Source organism: Doryrhamphus excisus, chromosome 7 (assembly GCF_030265055.1).
Source record: "Doryrhamphus excisus isolate RoL2022-K1 chromosome 7, RoL_Dexc_1.0, whole genome shotgun sequence".
NCBI lineage: Eukaryota > Metazoa > Chordata > Actinopteri > Syngnathiformes > Syngnathidae > Doryrhamphus > Doryrhamphus excisus.
In genome coordinates this window covers 18673173-18688627 of record NC_080472.1, presented here as the reverse complement: position 1 = coordinate 18688627, position 15455 = coordinate 18673173, and the positions used below count along the sequence as shown (strand labels likewise).

Below are 15455 nucleotides of genomic sequence, written 5' to 3'. Positions count from 1 at the left end.
TTCATTCATTCATTTTCTGCCGCTTTTCCTCACGAGGGTCGTGGGGGTGCTGGAGCCTATCCCAGCTGTTTTCGGGCGAGAGGCAGTGTACACCCTGGACTGGTGGCCAGCCAATCACAGAGCACATATAGACAAACAACCATTCACACTCACATTCATACCTATGATAAAATAACCAAATTAACCTAGCATGTTTTTGGATTGTGGGAGTCCCCAGAGAAAACCCATGCATGCTTGGGGAGAAAATGCAAACTCCACACAGAGATGGGATTGAACTCGGGTCTCCTAGCGCGCTAACCACTCGAACGCCTGCCATGCAGTCAATATAGTAGTAGTCCTAGTCAAAATACCTAGCAAAAGGTGGAAAACCATATAAAGGATGTGTGTCAACTAAAAATCGACCGATACATTGGTTGGCCGATATTTGCGTTCTTTACTTGAATTGGTATCGACCGTGGGTTCGCCGATGTATTTTTCCGCCGCATTATTTTCAGAGAGGCATCCGCCAGGCAGCTTTGTGTTGCCGGAGGACCCTGCAACACACGCAGTCGCGGTACCCCTTCTCACACTGCAACAATGGTACATTTTCAACTTTTAATTAGCCTCTAACAGTTAAACTTAGTTGAAATATTGACACCTGCTTTGAAATATGAATTATGAACACCAAGTGTATGCAATATACGTGCTTATAAAATATAGTTTAGTTTGTGGGTTTGAAAACCAGGAATGCTGCTTCATCTTTAAAAGTGCCTAGCGTTGGAATTAGGGAGCTGTTGATGTAGTTGGAGGCTAATATGAATAGCTGTTAGCAACACAGGTTTAATGGCAACGTACTAAATTGTGTCAGTGTGATGCGTTTGTGTGTGTGGAGGTGAGGGGGGGGGGCAGTCATCACATTGATGCTAAATAAACTTAAATTACGACAGAAATGTTTTGCACAAGGTTGAATATTTATTCCTTTTAAAGTTGATAATGCCGTTTAAATGTGTGTTTAAGAACGCTTAATCCTACTGTGTTGAGTGTTTACATTTCTATAAATATTTGTTTAAACTTGAGACATGTAATACTTCAATTTTTCATGTAAACTGAGGGAGCAAAAGCAGTATCTGCCACAAATATCGGCTATTGGCTAAGGCTGATGGAAAAAAATCGGTATCCCCCCAAAAAAACACATCTGTCGATCCCTAGTGTCAACTACTATAATAGGTGCTACTGCCGCAGCAGACTGCACCTCTGTGGGAGTTTAGGCCACTAGAACAACAATGGCTGAGCAGACGTGACTCAACCTGCTTACGACGTGAGTCAGTAAGGCCCACTGATAGATAATGTTTGGGAAAGCAGTTAGCGGTGCAAGATAATGGCTCAGTTGTGGTGGCACAATGTGGATTTTATGCACGCAGTATCGTGTGCTGTTCAAAACTCTCTATTCTCCGACCCAAAAAATGCATTATTTTGGGATGCCGCGACAATCATCATCATAGCTTCCTGTGCAGGAAGTCTCTTTCTCCACCATCTTTGGTAACAGCAGAAAAAAAAAACACGCACCAGCAAATACAAATAGACGGTGTGGACATTGAAAGGGTGAACGAAAATAAATTTCTGGGGATCACAATAGATGAAAATGTGAGCTGGAAGCCTCATATTACAAATATACAACATAAGGTGGCCAGAAATATTTCAGTATTAAAATCACTCCACACTCTTTAAGTAAGATATGGTAGAACCAGAGAGCAATACTGTGTGGAAATATGGGCTAATAACTATAAAAGCAATTTTCACTCCCACATTTCCTCCCCAAACACTTAAATTGGAAACACTTATTTATATGCTAGGACTAAGTTTAAAAAGCCATAGCATTTCAGTATGTGGACTCAAACTATGGAATGGATTGAGTAAGGACCTCAAACAATGCACAACGATGAGCCAATTCAAGAAACAATACAAGCAGTTGATGTTTGCTAAATACAAGGATGAAGAGTCTTCAACCAGTCATGATGTGCTATATATATATATATATATATATATGTCACTATATTGACACTTACTATGGTACCCATTATGTCATTGTTAAGTACATTATTTATAAAAAAAAAAAAACAAAACCTTAAACTCTCTTATGGAAAGCAGGAAGTGAACAAATGTAACAACTGTGAATTCAGATTATGTGATGCATTCAATTGTAATCTGATGCATGTTCAAATTAAATTAAACCATTACCATTACTTTAGTACGTGACGAAAATAAATAAACACAAAAATAAAATAAATAAATAAATAAAAATTTATAAAATACATTAAAAAATACAAAAATAGACATTAGGAAAGCAGGAAGTGAACAAATATAACAGTTACTGATTGTAAAAGTACCAGATGGAGGGGTAGGATTTAATAAGCTTTGCTTCTTCCTACTCCTTTTGGACATGTGGAACTGTGAACTGATTATGGGATGCATTCAATTGTAATCTGATGCATGTTCAAATGAAATTAAACCATTACCATGGTACGTGACAAAAATAAATAAATAAAAATTAATAAAATACATTAAAAAATAAACAAATATATATTAGGAAAGCAGGAAGTGAACAAATGTAACAGTTACTGATTGTAAAAGTACCAGATGGAGGGGTAGGATTTAATAAGCTTTGCTTCTTCCTACTCCTTTTGGACATGTGGAACTGTGAACCGATTATGGGATGCATTCAATTGTAATCTGATGCATGTTCAAATGAAATTAAACCATTACCATTACCATCTTATATCATTACTATCTGGTTAAGTGACATGTAGCAAGTCCTACTTCTCGAACATAACGGTCATAACTCATTAATGAAGGCAGACACAACTTTCTAAACATGTCTGTAAACTTTTCTCCTTGGCTGCACTTGTGGGACACAGCAGAGGAGAGACTCGATGCGGCGTGAGCTTGTTAGCGGTTATGTGGGCCATTGTGAGGAGTAAATAATAATGATGACGACAGAGCAAAGCTTTTTAAATAAATGTCCTCCGAGAGCGCCGCTCTTTTAGGTCACAACTCTTGGAGAGTTTTCTCCAGGCCTCTCTTCTCCATTCCGCCTACACTCCCATGTGACTAATTATTTGTGTTTTGTTTTTTTTCCTCCCCACTCTCTCCGCCTCTCTTCCAGTGTGTTACTCAGCAACATCCTGTCTTTCTTCAACACTAAGTGTGTGTGTGTATGTGTGTGTCGTACCATAACATCATGTATCTGCACGTTTGTGGGGCTCTCCAGTAGCTGTAGTTGTTTGGTAAAGAGCTGCGCTATTGCTCTGTGGACCAACTCGTACTGCTCCTGAGGAGGGAGAAAGACAGATGATGAGGGAGGGAGGAGGATGAGGTGTTCTAAAAAGCCAAATGGAAGGCATTAAGGACATGATGGAAACAAATCAATACCACAGTGTGAACATTTTCAAAAATATTACAGTAAATAAAAAAAAAAAAGTGCTGGCAGATGAGCGCTAAACTCATTACCTTCCTCACCAAAACAAGAAACGTAAGAGCTGTTTTTTTTTCTTTATTAAAAAAAAAATCTCAATTTGATTACAAGATTCCAGGAAACTGTGTGAAATATTGAGCTCAGAAGCGAGGCACTGCATCAGGGGTGTCCAAACATTTTCCAATGAGGGCCAAATATGGAAAAATGAAAGAATGCAAGGGCCACTTTAATACTGTATATTGTAAAGCAAATATGCAAAAAAATTATGTATAGTTCAACAAAAAAAAGCCTATTAGTATCAACTTCACTCTTTGCCCCCCATTTTTGCAGTTATTCAAAATATTTAAACTTTCCTCTTCAAAATGTTCTTCCCGTAGTTATGACTTTATTCCCGTAATATTATGACTTTCCCATCATTTCCCATACCCCATTATTCTATGTTTTGTTTGTTTCTCATAATATTATCACAAAAATAGAAAAAATAAAATAATATAAATATACAAATATAATATTCAGAGTTTATGCTCGCAAAGGTATGGCTTTTTTCTCGTTAGAATACAATTCATTAATTTTCCAACAATTTCTTCAACCACTTTCTTCATGTAAATTTTCTTCCTGTAATTCTGACTATATAATATAATTGAATATATTTGGACTTTATTCTTGTAACATGGTAACTTTTTCTGTAATCTAGTTTTCCAAAAATGACAAATTTATTTGTCAAATTTTTTCTCAAATATTACCACTTTAAAAGTTTTGTTTTTTGAATATTTCAAATTACTAAAATTATATTATTTTTCCTCATAATATTGAAATATTATACTCGTTAGATCACAAATTTTTTTAAATCTATTTTACCGTTTCTCCATTAAAAAAAATTTCATGTTAATTGATATTTGTAGAATGTGCCGCGGGCTGCACATGGAGCCCGGCCAACACTACGGACCCCCCCGCCCCCCAACATAAATAAATAGTTCACAACAAATAGATAATGCTGCTTGCTCTTTACCTGATTCGGTTATATGGACTTTATTCTTGTAACATGGTAACTTTTTCTGCAATCTAGTTTTCCAAAAATGACAAATTTGTCAATTTTTTTCTCATAATATTACCACTTCAAAAGTTTAGTTTTTTTTAATATTTCAACTTATTAAAATTATATTATTTTTCCTCATAATATTGAAATATTATACTTGTTAGACCACGACTTGTTTTTAATCTATCTTACCGTTTTCTCCATTTTCAAAAATTCATGTTAAATGATATTTTTAGCGTCCCCCCCCCCATAAATAAATAGTTCACAACAAATAGATAATGCTGCTTGCTCTTTACCTGATTCGGTTATATGAGAAGGACAATCTACTAGCAACATCTTCCACTGCTCTTATATTGGCTGTCATTTGATAAAGTGTAGTCACGACTTTCATTCAAACCTTGGTCTGAACAGCGGAGTGGCGCTGTGTCCTCATTTCCTGGATCAAGCGGAACACATTGAAATCTTCTGGAATTTTCTAAAAAGGGCACACAATGCAAAACAGGTTCAATCATGCGATCTGCATTTGTGCTTTGAGTCGACGTGGAGAAAGAAAGTTTGTCTATATTGACTTGCCCCGGCCTTGAGTAGGTTCCACGTGTAGTCAATGGCGCAGATGGCGCCCGTCCTCCCACAGCCAGCGCTGCACAGTAAGATGATTACATTCACTCTTATATCAAATCTCCGTGTGATACGGAAGCCGATATGATAGCGTACAAATAATCATGAAAGTCCATCTTATGTTGTCATGTAGTTGTCTGCTTTTCATGCCAGCTCATCAAACACACAAGACGCGACTTTGTAGCCCCGCTGTGCACAAGCGGGAAGTGTCCTCGGGCTTCTCATTACGGCTTATTGCGCACACATGGAGACGGCGTGTGCCATCAGCATCACAGCGTGTGCTTCATTCTTTCACTATGAGAGCTTCTTTATTAGGGAGGAATAGTGCAGTCGTAAGCAAAAAAAAACACCACTATGATGTGGCGTGTGTGTGTGTGTGTGTGTGTGTGTGTGTGTACCTGCAGTGCACGCATATAGGGACGTCGTCATTCTCTTGGTACTCTCTCATGAGACCTATCATGTCCAGGATGGAGTCAAACGACGAGGGGACGTCGTGGTCGGGCCAGTTGATGTAATGGAACTGTGTTATTCTCCGAGTTTCCTGCGGGGGAGACAACAAGCGGTAAACGCCAGTGTGCTGGAAAGTGTTTTTGGGTCTTACGTATGTATGAACCTACGTTTTCATACTCCACCAGCAGAGTCCGGATGGAGTAGTCAGTCCTGGCCTGCTCCGATTCCTGGAAGACAAGACGAAGATAAAATGTGCGAAATGAAACGCCACCTCCTCCCCGCCGTTTTGCACGCTCATTAGGAAGCACAGCTGTGATGGTGCACGTTTATCGACTTACACAGGAGATTCTGAAAGATCCGAAACTGACAGGCTCCCCGAGCAGTGGGAAATACCGCTCACATTTTTTCTGTAGAGAGAACAGAGTAAGTTAGCTTTGGTGAAACGGAACAACTTCAGGAATTACAAAAAACAGTGTCGTTGACGTGTCAAAAAAAAAAAGGGTACGCCGACTCACCCTTCCCATTTCAAACTCTCGACAGGCCATCACAATAACCTGCAGAAACACAAACAAAGAGGATTACAATGGATACAATGGAGTGTTTGACACAGTTTGACGGTACAGGAGAGGCTATCACATCTGCAAGCTTTGCCGCATGCTAGCTGAGCCTAATCACCGCTCTCGCTCTGCACGGGTCCATCTGGTCCACTCCATCTGCCTCGTATTAAATATTTAGTTCAACTATTTCTAACACTGACCACTTACCAATGTATATTTTAAATTCAAATAATGTATTGTTTAATTAATGACATTCATTCATTCATTCATTCATTCACGAGGGTCGCGGGGGGTGCTGGCGCCTATCCCAGCTGTCTTCGAGCGAGAGGCGGGGTACACCCTGGACTGGTGGCTAGCCAATCACAGGGCACATATAGACAAACAACCATTCACACTCACATTCATACCTATGGACAATTTGGAGTCGCTAATTAACCTAGCATGTTTTTGGAATGTTGGAGGAAACCGGAATACCCGGAGGAAACCCCACGCATGCACGGGGAGAACATGCAAACTCCACACAGAGATGGCCGAGGGTGGAATTGAACCCTGGTCTCCTAGCTGTGAGGTCTGTTTGTAATAGAGAAAGAAAGTGTCAACTCACAGCTACGTTGTACTCCCAGTTCATCCTCCAGAAGTCCACCACTGTGTTGGGCAGCGGGCCCTGAGTTGCAATGTAGGCTTCTGGGCCATCCATACCCTGGAAAAAGTGAATATTATATGAATTCATGAGAAAAACAAAAAACAACTTATCACACGATAAATAAAAACAAATATGGATAACATTGATATAGACACATGTACGCATGTTTATTTTCCTCCTCCCTCGCTACCAAATATGGATGTCGAGAGAGTTCATTTTTTGCATCAGTCTCAACACCCCTAGCAGTTCTAGCAGACCTCACAGCTAGGAGACCAGGGTTCAATTCCACCCTCGGCCATCTCTGTGTGGAGTTTGCATGTTCTCCCCGTGCATGCGTGGGTTTTCTCCGGGTACTCCGGTTTCCTCCCACATTCCAAAAACATGCTAGGTTAATTGGCGACTCCAAATTGTCCATAGGTATGAATGTGAGTGTGAATGGTTGTTTGTCTATATGTGCCCTGTGATTGGCTGGCGACCAGTCCAGGGTGTACCCCGCCTCTCGCCCGAAGACAGCTGGGATATGCTCCAGCACGCCCGCGACCCTTGTGAGGATAAGCGGTGGAAAATTAATGAATGAATTTTATTATTTATTATTTATTATTTATTATTTATTATTTATTATTTATTATTTATTATTTATTATTTATTATTTATTATTTATTATTATATTTATACATTTATTTAATTTTATTATCTTTTGATATTGTGTACTTGCATTGTTTTGGGGTCATGGCTTACCTTGATGAAATTGGCATTGATGTAATCTGTGTCCTGATTGGTTGTCTTTAAAGTCAGCTTCACTCGAGTGTGATCAACTACAGAGGAAAAAAAAAGGACAGTTCATTCGCTGAAGCTGATGAATGAATGAATGAATGAAGAAATGCAAATTGTTATGATTGTTATTATATTTTAATCCAGATGAATATAATAGTTGTAACTTCTCCTACGGTATATCTCTGTCCGGAGCAATTTGAGATACTTACATGGTAGTATGTCCTTATATCGGTTCTTCTTGACGTTTTCCTCACGCTCTCCGACGTTGGTCGGATAGATCTTCTCCGTGCGGTACTTGGTGGATAATCGCCTCAGACGCTGAAAAGAAAGAAGAGCGCCACAAGACACATAATTAGCGTTCTTTATCAAATAAACATGAATAACCTATTCAAATGCTGACTTTTTTGTATATTTTACTCCACTCCAAGACAAATGGGAGGACTACAACGTCTGAGAAAACCATCGGAGGCGTATTTGCCTCATGTGAAAAATTGTCTACTGCAAAGCTTTGGGAGTGAAAAAAAAAACAAAACACAAAAAAAACTCACTGATGGTACTGAATGGACGCCCACGCTTGTGTGCACAGTTTAGATTAGCGGGATGCAACATATGGAATGGCCTTGTGTCTCTGAGAGCAACACAAATCTGCTTCTGTGTGCACACACACACACACACACACACACTATACACACATTCAGACCATAGAAACAACACATTTGTGTGCTTGAATTGATCCCTCTAAATAGCAGCTGCAGTGGGACGGTGATAGCAAGGAGAAGCAAAATAGGTTTATATCCACCCACAGTTATGGGGAAAAATGTTTCTACTGTGTAAGGTTTTTCAGCTTGTATTTATTAGCGTTTAAAAAAATAAAATAAAAATTTACTCAGGCAAGAAATTTAAGAACAAATTCTTATTTACAAATGCAGCCTGAACAAAGAGCAAAAGCACTTGGACGGGAGAGGGGAGTGCTGAAAATAAGAACAACGTTATATAAAATTACAAATATCAACAAATACAAATACATCCTGCACATGATGTAGTTGTCAATTACTGTCCAAACCACTAAATTATAGCAGTTCCTTTAGTTTTCACATTTTAAAAACAAACAAAACTTGCATAACCGGTTACGCCGCAGATGTAGAATGCCACCATTTTTTCCCCGTAGTAGTACAAGCTATTTTTTATGGCGCCCTTTTTTGTTACTACACATTAACAGGCATGTGGTATACTGCGCTCTTATTTTGAAGGCTTGACTGTTGCTAAATAAACAAAGCTGTATACATTAATAAAAGTGCAGCCGTTATTTGCACCAAACTTCCACATCATCAACGGACATCCGGAAGTCGGGTGGCTTTGCTCTCAGTGGGCTAGCTGTCTGGCTCTTTGCTCCAGCTAGCTTTAGCTCAATTGCTAGCTGTCAGACTATCAGACCAAACACTATGACCAACTGTAAAAATGATCATTTTAGCTACAGCAAAGCATGCTGGGAAAGGCGTAATCCCTTCATTCCACAGCTGCAAACTCTTCCAAGTTGCAAGAAATTTTGCCCAGTTGTTGTCTTGTTTCTCCCCCCCACCTAGAATCAGCTTTGAGTTCCTACAAATTCCCTAGAAAACATATTTAGTAGTTTTGGAATTCCGATGGTAATAAACATAACAGTACAAACTCCACAGCTACTGTCTGTAGAGACCCTGTTTCAAATTACCCATACTTCCTGTTACATAAAGCGCACACATGCATGCATGCATGCACATGTGTACTCCACTGAACAACAAAAAATAAAATGAAGGAAGCCTGGAGGGCAGAAAAGGAAAAATAAAGCAGAGGGAGTCTATGCCTGCTAGGCCTTCTTTAGGAGAAGATGAGGACTGAGGTAAAAAAAAAAAACAGCCTCTTTGATCGCTAATGGCTTCTTTTATTCCCGGTTTCCACACTTCGCTCTTGACACACTTCTGAGTGAAATAACAGTAAGTAGAACGAGCTGAAGGCCTCCTACATGATAACATGCACACAGAAGAAAGAAAAAAAAACTGGTGATGTATTTCCTGCAGCAAACCACAATAACTGCGCTTCCTGTGACGGCTTCATGTCCACTGACACACTCACATACACATACACACATAAACACACAGGGCGTTTCCCGTATAATCATGATGCCGCCTTCACAGACCCCTGTGAGGTTGAGTCATTACTTTGGCCTAAAATAACTGGAAGATGCCAGTTAGGTTATGGGAATGGTTTTATTTCATTTGAACATGCATCAGATTACAATTGAATGCATCCCATAATCAGTTCACAGTTCCACATGTCCAAAAGGAGTAGGAAGAAGCAAAGCTTATTAAATCCTACCCCTCCATCTGGTACTTTTACAATCAGTAACTGTTACATTTGTTCACTTCCTGCTTTCATAATATAATTAGTTTGTTTTTTTGTCTCGTACCGAAGTACGAGGTGATATGACCATATAATGACATAATAAGTACCATAGTAAGTGTCAATATAGTGATATATATATATATAGCACATCATGACTGGTTGAAGACTCTTCATCCTTGTATTTAGCAAACATCAACTGCTTGTATTGTTTCTTGAATCGGCTCATCGTTGTGCATTGTTTGAGGTCCTTACTCAAAGCTAGGCTTTTTAAACGTAGTCCGAGCATGTGTTTCAAATGTACTGAGATCATATTTCTCCTCTCTTGTAGAGAAGTATTGGATGACATTTTTAGCTAATTGGAAATTTTTAGCCTTATGCATTATTTTAGCTGTTTGAAGATGAACTACATCAGCAAGTTGAAGTATTTGTGATTTTAGAAATAAGGAGTTAGTATGTTCTCTGTAGGCGGCATTATGAATTATCCTTACTGACCTTTTTTGCAGTACATTTAGCGATAATAATAAGATATGGTAGAACCAGAGAGCAATAAAGAGTGTGGAGTGATTTCTGATTGAGAACAAATTTTGCTTTGTTCAATACTGAAATATTTCTAGCCACATTATGTTGTATATTTGTAATATGAGGTTTCCAGCTCATATTTTCATCTATTGTGATCCCCAGAAATGTATTTTCGTTCACCCTTTCAATGTCCACACCGTCTATTTGTATTTGCTGGTGCGTGTTATAACCTAACAATGTGATGAATACTAATAACTAGAAAAATAAGATGGCACGCTGTGTGCTGGATGGACAGCGACAACTGTAGTTGCAAACTACAGTCCCTGGCGGAGGTAAAATAGTGGAGAAGTGAGTAGATAGAAAACCATGAAAAGTGAGTTAGGAGTTGTAGTGCTAACCTACTTTCTGCCTCCTGGCTGAATAAGCATTGCTGTACTTGCTTGGCATGCTGAATAATTCACACACACACACACACACACACACACACACACACACACACACACACACACACACACACACTCTCTTAGGCGCTCTATCTTTCTTCACTTCAGCATTGAGCGCTGATTGGCAGAGCATGTGTTCTTCCTGCATAAGCAGTGTGTGTGTGAGGGGGGGGGAAGGGTTTTTGTCTGTGTGGTCAGGATGCGGGGGTGTCAAGCTGTACTGTCTGATGGTCACCTTCATTGCACACACACACACACACATGAATGCTAAAATAGGTCGCCACGTACAACGCAGACAAAGAGGCACCGCGACATTGAAGCAATTAAGTGTTTAAATTCTTGCAAGCGAGTTTTGCACAGAAGCTACACATTATCAGTAAGCTAATATAGGTCAGTGGAGCACTGGCTCAGCCAAACAAGAGGATGCATTGCAGTACTTTACTTTAATTAGCCACCAGGGTTTCCTTCTCTACTTTTACCTCCCTGTCAGTCTAAACATCGACATAACATCGTCTTGTTTGCGATGTAAGTCAGTATACGCCTTAAAGAACCCTTCATTGTTTGTTAAAGACCTGTCTTGGTGTCTGTGATGCGGTCACACTTGAAAGCAAGCACTCTGGCTGAACTCGATGAATGGTGGCAGACCAGTCAGGTGCCCACTTCCGATTGGGGACACACATCTCAGACCAGGCTACACACAAAGAGGGCTCCTCTGCGGTCAAAGTCTGCAACAATTACCACAGCATGTTCGCTGATTTTTTTTATATATTCTCGAGGCCTGGTTGGGACTAATTGTTTAATAGAGCGATTGCTGATCAACCACCTCCTTGTCATTGTCTTTAGACACTATAATAATAATATTTTGAAAGCATGTTATCAGATTAGAAGTGTCCCTTTTCTGTGTGTTCTAAAGAAAGAAAAACAGTTAGCATGAGGTAACAAACAAGTCACCTATTTCGACTGTAAAGCTCTCTACAAAAACCTTAAAAAAACCAACCATATTCCATTCATAACGTGACCTGCATATTAGCCAAGCTACAGCGACATTAGCCATGTTTACATGAGGAGTTTTTCTCTTTCCGAAAGCAATGGTATACATGGAAAGGAATATTCCAATCTCTTGTCTACATGCGCCGCTATAATCAACCAGAATAGTCAATGGGGCATTCGCAGTAAAGCGTAAACACCAACATCACATGATACCGACTTCCTCGAGTTTTTCTTTCACTTGTTGGAATAACTCCGTATTGCCAGTTTTTCCTTCATCCAGTCTTGATATTTAGTTTGAATCAAAAACAAACTTTCCGCAGATGTCCAGTGCCGATTACTCGCCTCCATTTTTTTTTAAATCAAAGAACGTCTCGAGCTGCTTGTTATGTCATATCTCAACATTCGCTAAAAGAACGCACGTGGGAACAGAAAAAGATAAAAGTTCAATCTTGCTAATATTTTATAATTAAGCTCGGCACATGTTATATATAGATATGTATTTTCTTTTTTAATAAAACTGGACTTGTGAATGGCGTATAGAAGGGTTTAGATTCTGTTCCACAGATGGCGCTAATGCACACGAAAGCTGCTTGCCAACCGGCAATAAACAACAGAAGAAGAAAAACACCACAAAGAAGAACGCAGTCTGACAACTTTCCGATTAAGCGGGTACAAGATACCTCAATCGGATTGGGGAAAGGAATATTCCACCCCTGTGAATCCGATTATATATTAATTCAGATTGGCACTTTTCTTTCGGAATGAGGTGAAAACAAAGGTTAGATTCTTTCCGTTTGAGCAAATAACCCGGAATATTTGGGTCCATGTATACGTGGCTATTGTCTTTAGACACTACAATAATGATAATATTTTTAAAGACACACACAGACAGCAATATTGTTATCAGATTAGAACTGTCGCTTTTCTGTGTGTTCTAAAGAGAGAAAAACAGCTAGCATGAGGTAGCAAACAAGTTACCTATTTCGACTATAAAGCCCTCTACAAAAACCTTAAAAAAACTGCATATTAGCCAAGCTACAGCAACATTGTTATTGTAGGAGCTAATGCCAAAACCCATTGCCATGTGTCGGTGGTCGACAGCTTTGTAGTTTGGGCATTAGCTACCGTTGGCTTCTCTTGCTAGCAACCGTCGGAAGTTGTAACTCAATTTTGGACGCGTTGCTCCCGCTAGACGGTATTCAAGCAAACATCTGTAATTATGGTTGTGATCTGTGGTCGGGAAGAGTGCCAAAAATAGTCCAACTTTGAATCGGTGCAGAGTTCTCTTCAGTCCGTCCGTTCTCACTGGAAGTGACGTGACTCATGTGTGGTCTTATGGTCTCTACGAGCGTCTCAGCTTTGTACGAAAGAAGCGTTTTGTTTTGTACAGAAGGTATTTGACAAGATCTTCCGGTCCCCTGGTGTACTACGTTTGGAGAACAAACACTATGGATCGTGGTAGATAATAGATAAAATAAAAATATTAAAAAAATATATATATAATAAAATTAATTAAAATTAAAATTATATGAATTTTTTTTAATTAAAATTAAATGAAAATTTATTAAAATTCAATTAAATGAACATTAATTAAAATTTATTAAAATTTATTAAAATTTATTAAAATTAAATTAAATGAAAATTAAATGACAATTAAATGACAATTAAATGACAATTAAATGAAAATTAATTAAAATTTAATTAAATGAAAATTAATTAAAATTTAATTACATGAAAATTAAATGAAAATGAAAATTTAATTAAAATAAAATAAATAAAATAAATAAAATAAATAAAATAAATAAAATAAATAAAATAAATATCATGCTGCGTCAAAGTTCCAAGTGTGGATGTAACCACAGTCAGGCCAACCATTCCGATGTTATCGACCGCAGTATGTCCAAGCGGCAGTTTTGTTTTAGACCTAATTACCATCGCAGACGTCTCAGTCATACTTTACAAACAAACAGCGTTCGCCAACAGTGTTCCCCTCTGAATCCGAGCAGGAAGCAGATGTGGAACTACGGCCCATAATCCCAATCATCTGGGACGGGAGCTGCTAGAGTGCGTGCCGTCCCCCTCGCTCGTTCAGATATTCACAGCCCATAAAGCGCCAACCTGCTGACCTCATAAGCCTGGTCCTCTACCTCTAACGCTCTACATCTGTCTTCAGCCTGCATTGTGTGCCTCTGCACGCACCGTTATTGTCTGTTTTGATACCGCCGTAATTCCAATTCTAGTTCTAGCGGAGCTAGCATAGCAATGATTCACAACCGGCAAGTGTGCATGTGAGAACCTCTTGAGTATTCTTTCACCTTAATGTCACTCTCATACACACACACCACGTTAACACACCATTTTCTGAGTGTGTGGTGAAGGTATTTGCTCAATTTTGCTAGCGAAAGAGACAAGCTAAAAACAAACACATAGTCTCACAAATACAGGTTAAGGTGGAAACATCGGGTACGCATATGACAGCTTGCTTTGCAACAAAGGAAAAGCAGAATGTTCCAGATGCCTTGATGCCCCTTGTGATGCCCCTGCGAACAAAGGAAAAGATGCCTTGATGCCCCAGCGAACAAACGAAAGAAAAAAACACCATGAAAGCTCAAAGTTCAAGCAAGGGCAGTGGCGAAAGCTGATTGGTCCAGGACTCCAGCCTCAAGTGTATAAAAGGCCGGGCAGGGAAAAGAAGGGTGCTTTTTTGCAGCTGTGCTGTAATAAGACCCGCTTACTTGTAGGTATACAGGGACTGCAGATAAGCCCGGATGTCTGTATTCGGTATTGTTGTCAGGAATAAACAATCTGGTTCTCATTCTATAATTTGGTTCTTTAAGATTCCCTTATCTTCTTATCTTCCTGGTCAATGACGTTCTTGCTCCTTGTCGCTTCTTATAGCGTTTGTTAGCTTTCATCATGCAAAGTTCACAGAGCGGAAACAGTGGTTGGTTTCTCTTGTGAAAATAAGGCAGCTCCAAGGCAAAAGGCCTATTTTTTGGGTTAGAAGGAGGAAGTGGCTTGACACAGGAGTAACATGAAGCAGGAATACACACGTGCGCAAGAAGAGGAGAGGACCCCTGCTGTGTACCAACCAATCAAAGCGTTCCTGTTCTGCTGATGTGCCTTAAGTAGATGACAAACGCCGAGGCTGACGAGCAAAAATCCTTCAGCAGCATTCAGGAGTTTTAAATTTTGACCTGAAAATCCTTCATCCTTAGCATTGGGTGTTTTTAAACACCAATTTATGTAAAATATATATATATATATATTAAAAAATCTCATTACAAGGAAAATGCAATCAGGCACCTTGTTCTTGCCAGTAAAAAGTGTCACAAAGCCCTCTCTCTTTGAATATTTCCAGTGCCCGCCACAGCATTTAGTTGTTTCATCAAACGTAGCATATAATCTCCAACTCGTTGACCTAGCAGCACACTGTAATTACACGTATAAAACACGTTCTATATATAAAGCAACAATAGGCAGTTAAACTGGGTGCTAAAGCAGAGTTTTCTGGGCCCACTCACTTGGGTGAACGTTAAAGTCCCCCCAAAAAAATCTTGCTTGGGCACAGTGGGAGCAAGTTTTCCTCGTCTAC

At 39.3% G+C, this 15455-nt stretch overlaps 1 protein-coding gene across 4 annotated transcripts in view; it reads right to left on the bottom strand.

Annotated features, from left to right (window-relative positions):
- The window catches only part of ptpn12 (protein tyrosine phosphatase non-receptor type 12), a 30211-nt gene that overhangs the window by 12621 nt on the left and 2135 nt on the right, over positions 1-15455 (bottom strand). For all 4 annotated transcript variants that reach the window (XM_058077662.1, XM_058077661.1, XM_058077664.1 and 1 more), the window contains exons 2-11: positions 7739-7847; positions 7494-7570; positions 6717-6812; positions 6071-6109; positions 5894-5962; positions 5723-5782; positions 5504-5646; positions 5061-5127; positions 4885-4962; positions 3209-3307 (exon numbers count right to left, since the gene is read on the bottom strand). In XM_058077662.1, the coding sequence (XP_057933645.1) occupies positions 3209-3307; positions 4885-4962; positions 5061-5127; positions 5504-5646; positions 5723-5782; positions 5894-5962; positions 6071-6109; positions 6717-6812; positions 7494-7570; positions 7739-7847 (837 nt within the window). The remainder of the gene's footprint in view (positions 1-3208; positions 3308-4884; positions 4963-5060; positions 5128-5503; positions 5647-5722; positions 5783-5893; positions 5963-6070; positions 6110-6716; positions 6813-7493; positions 7571-7738; positions 7848-15455) is intronic.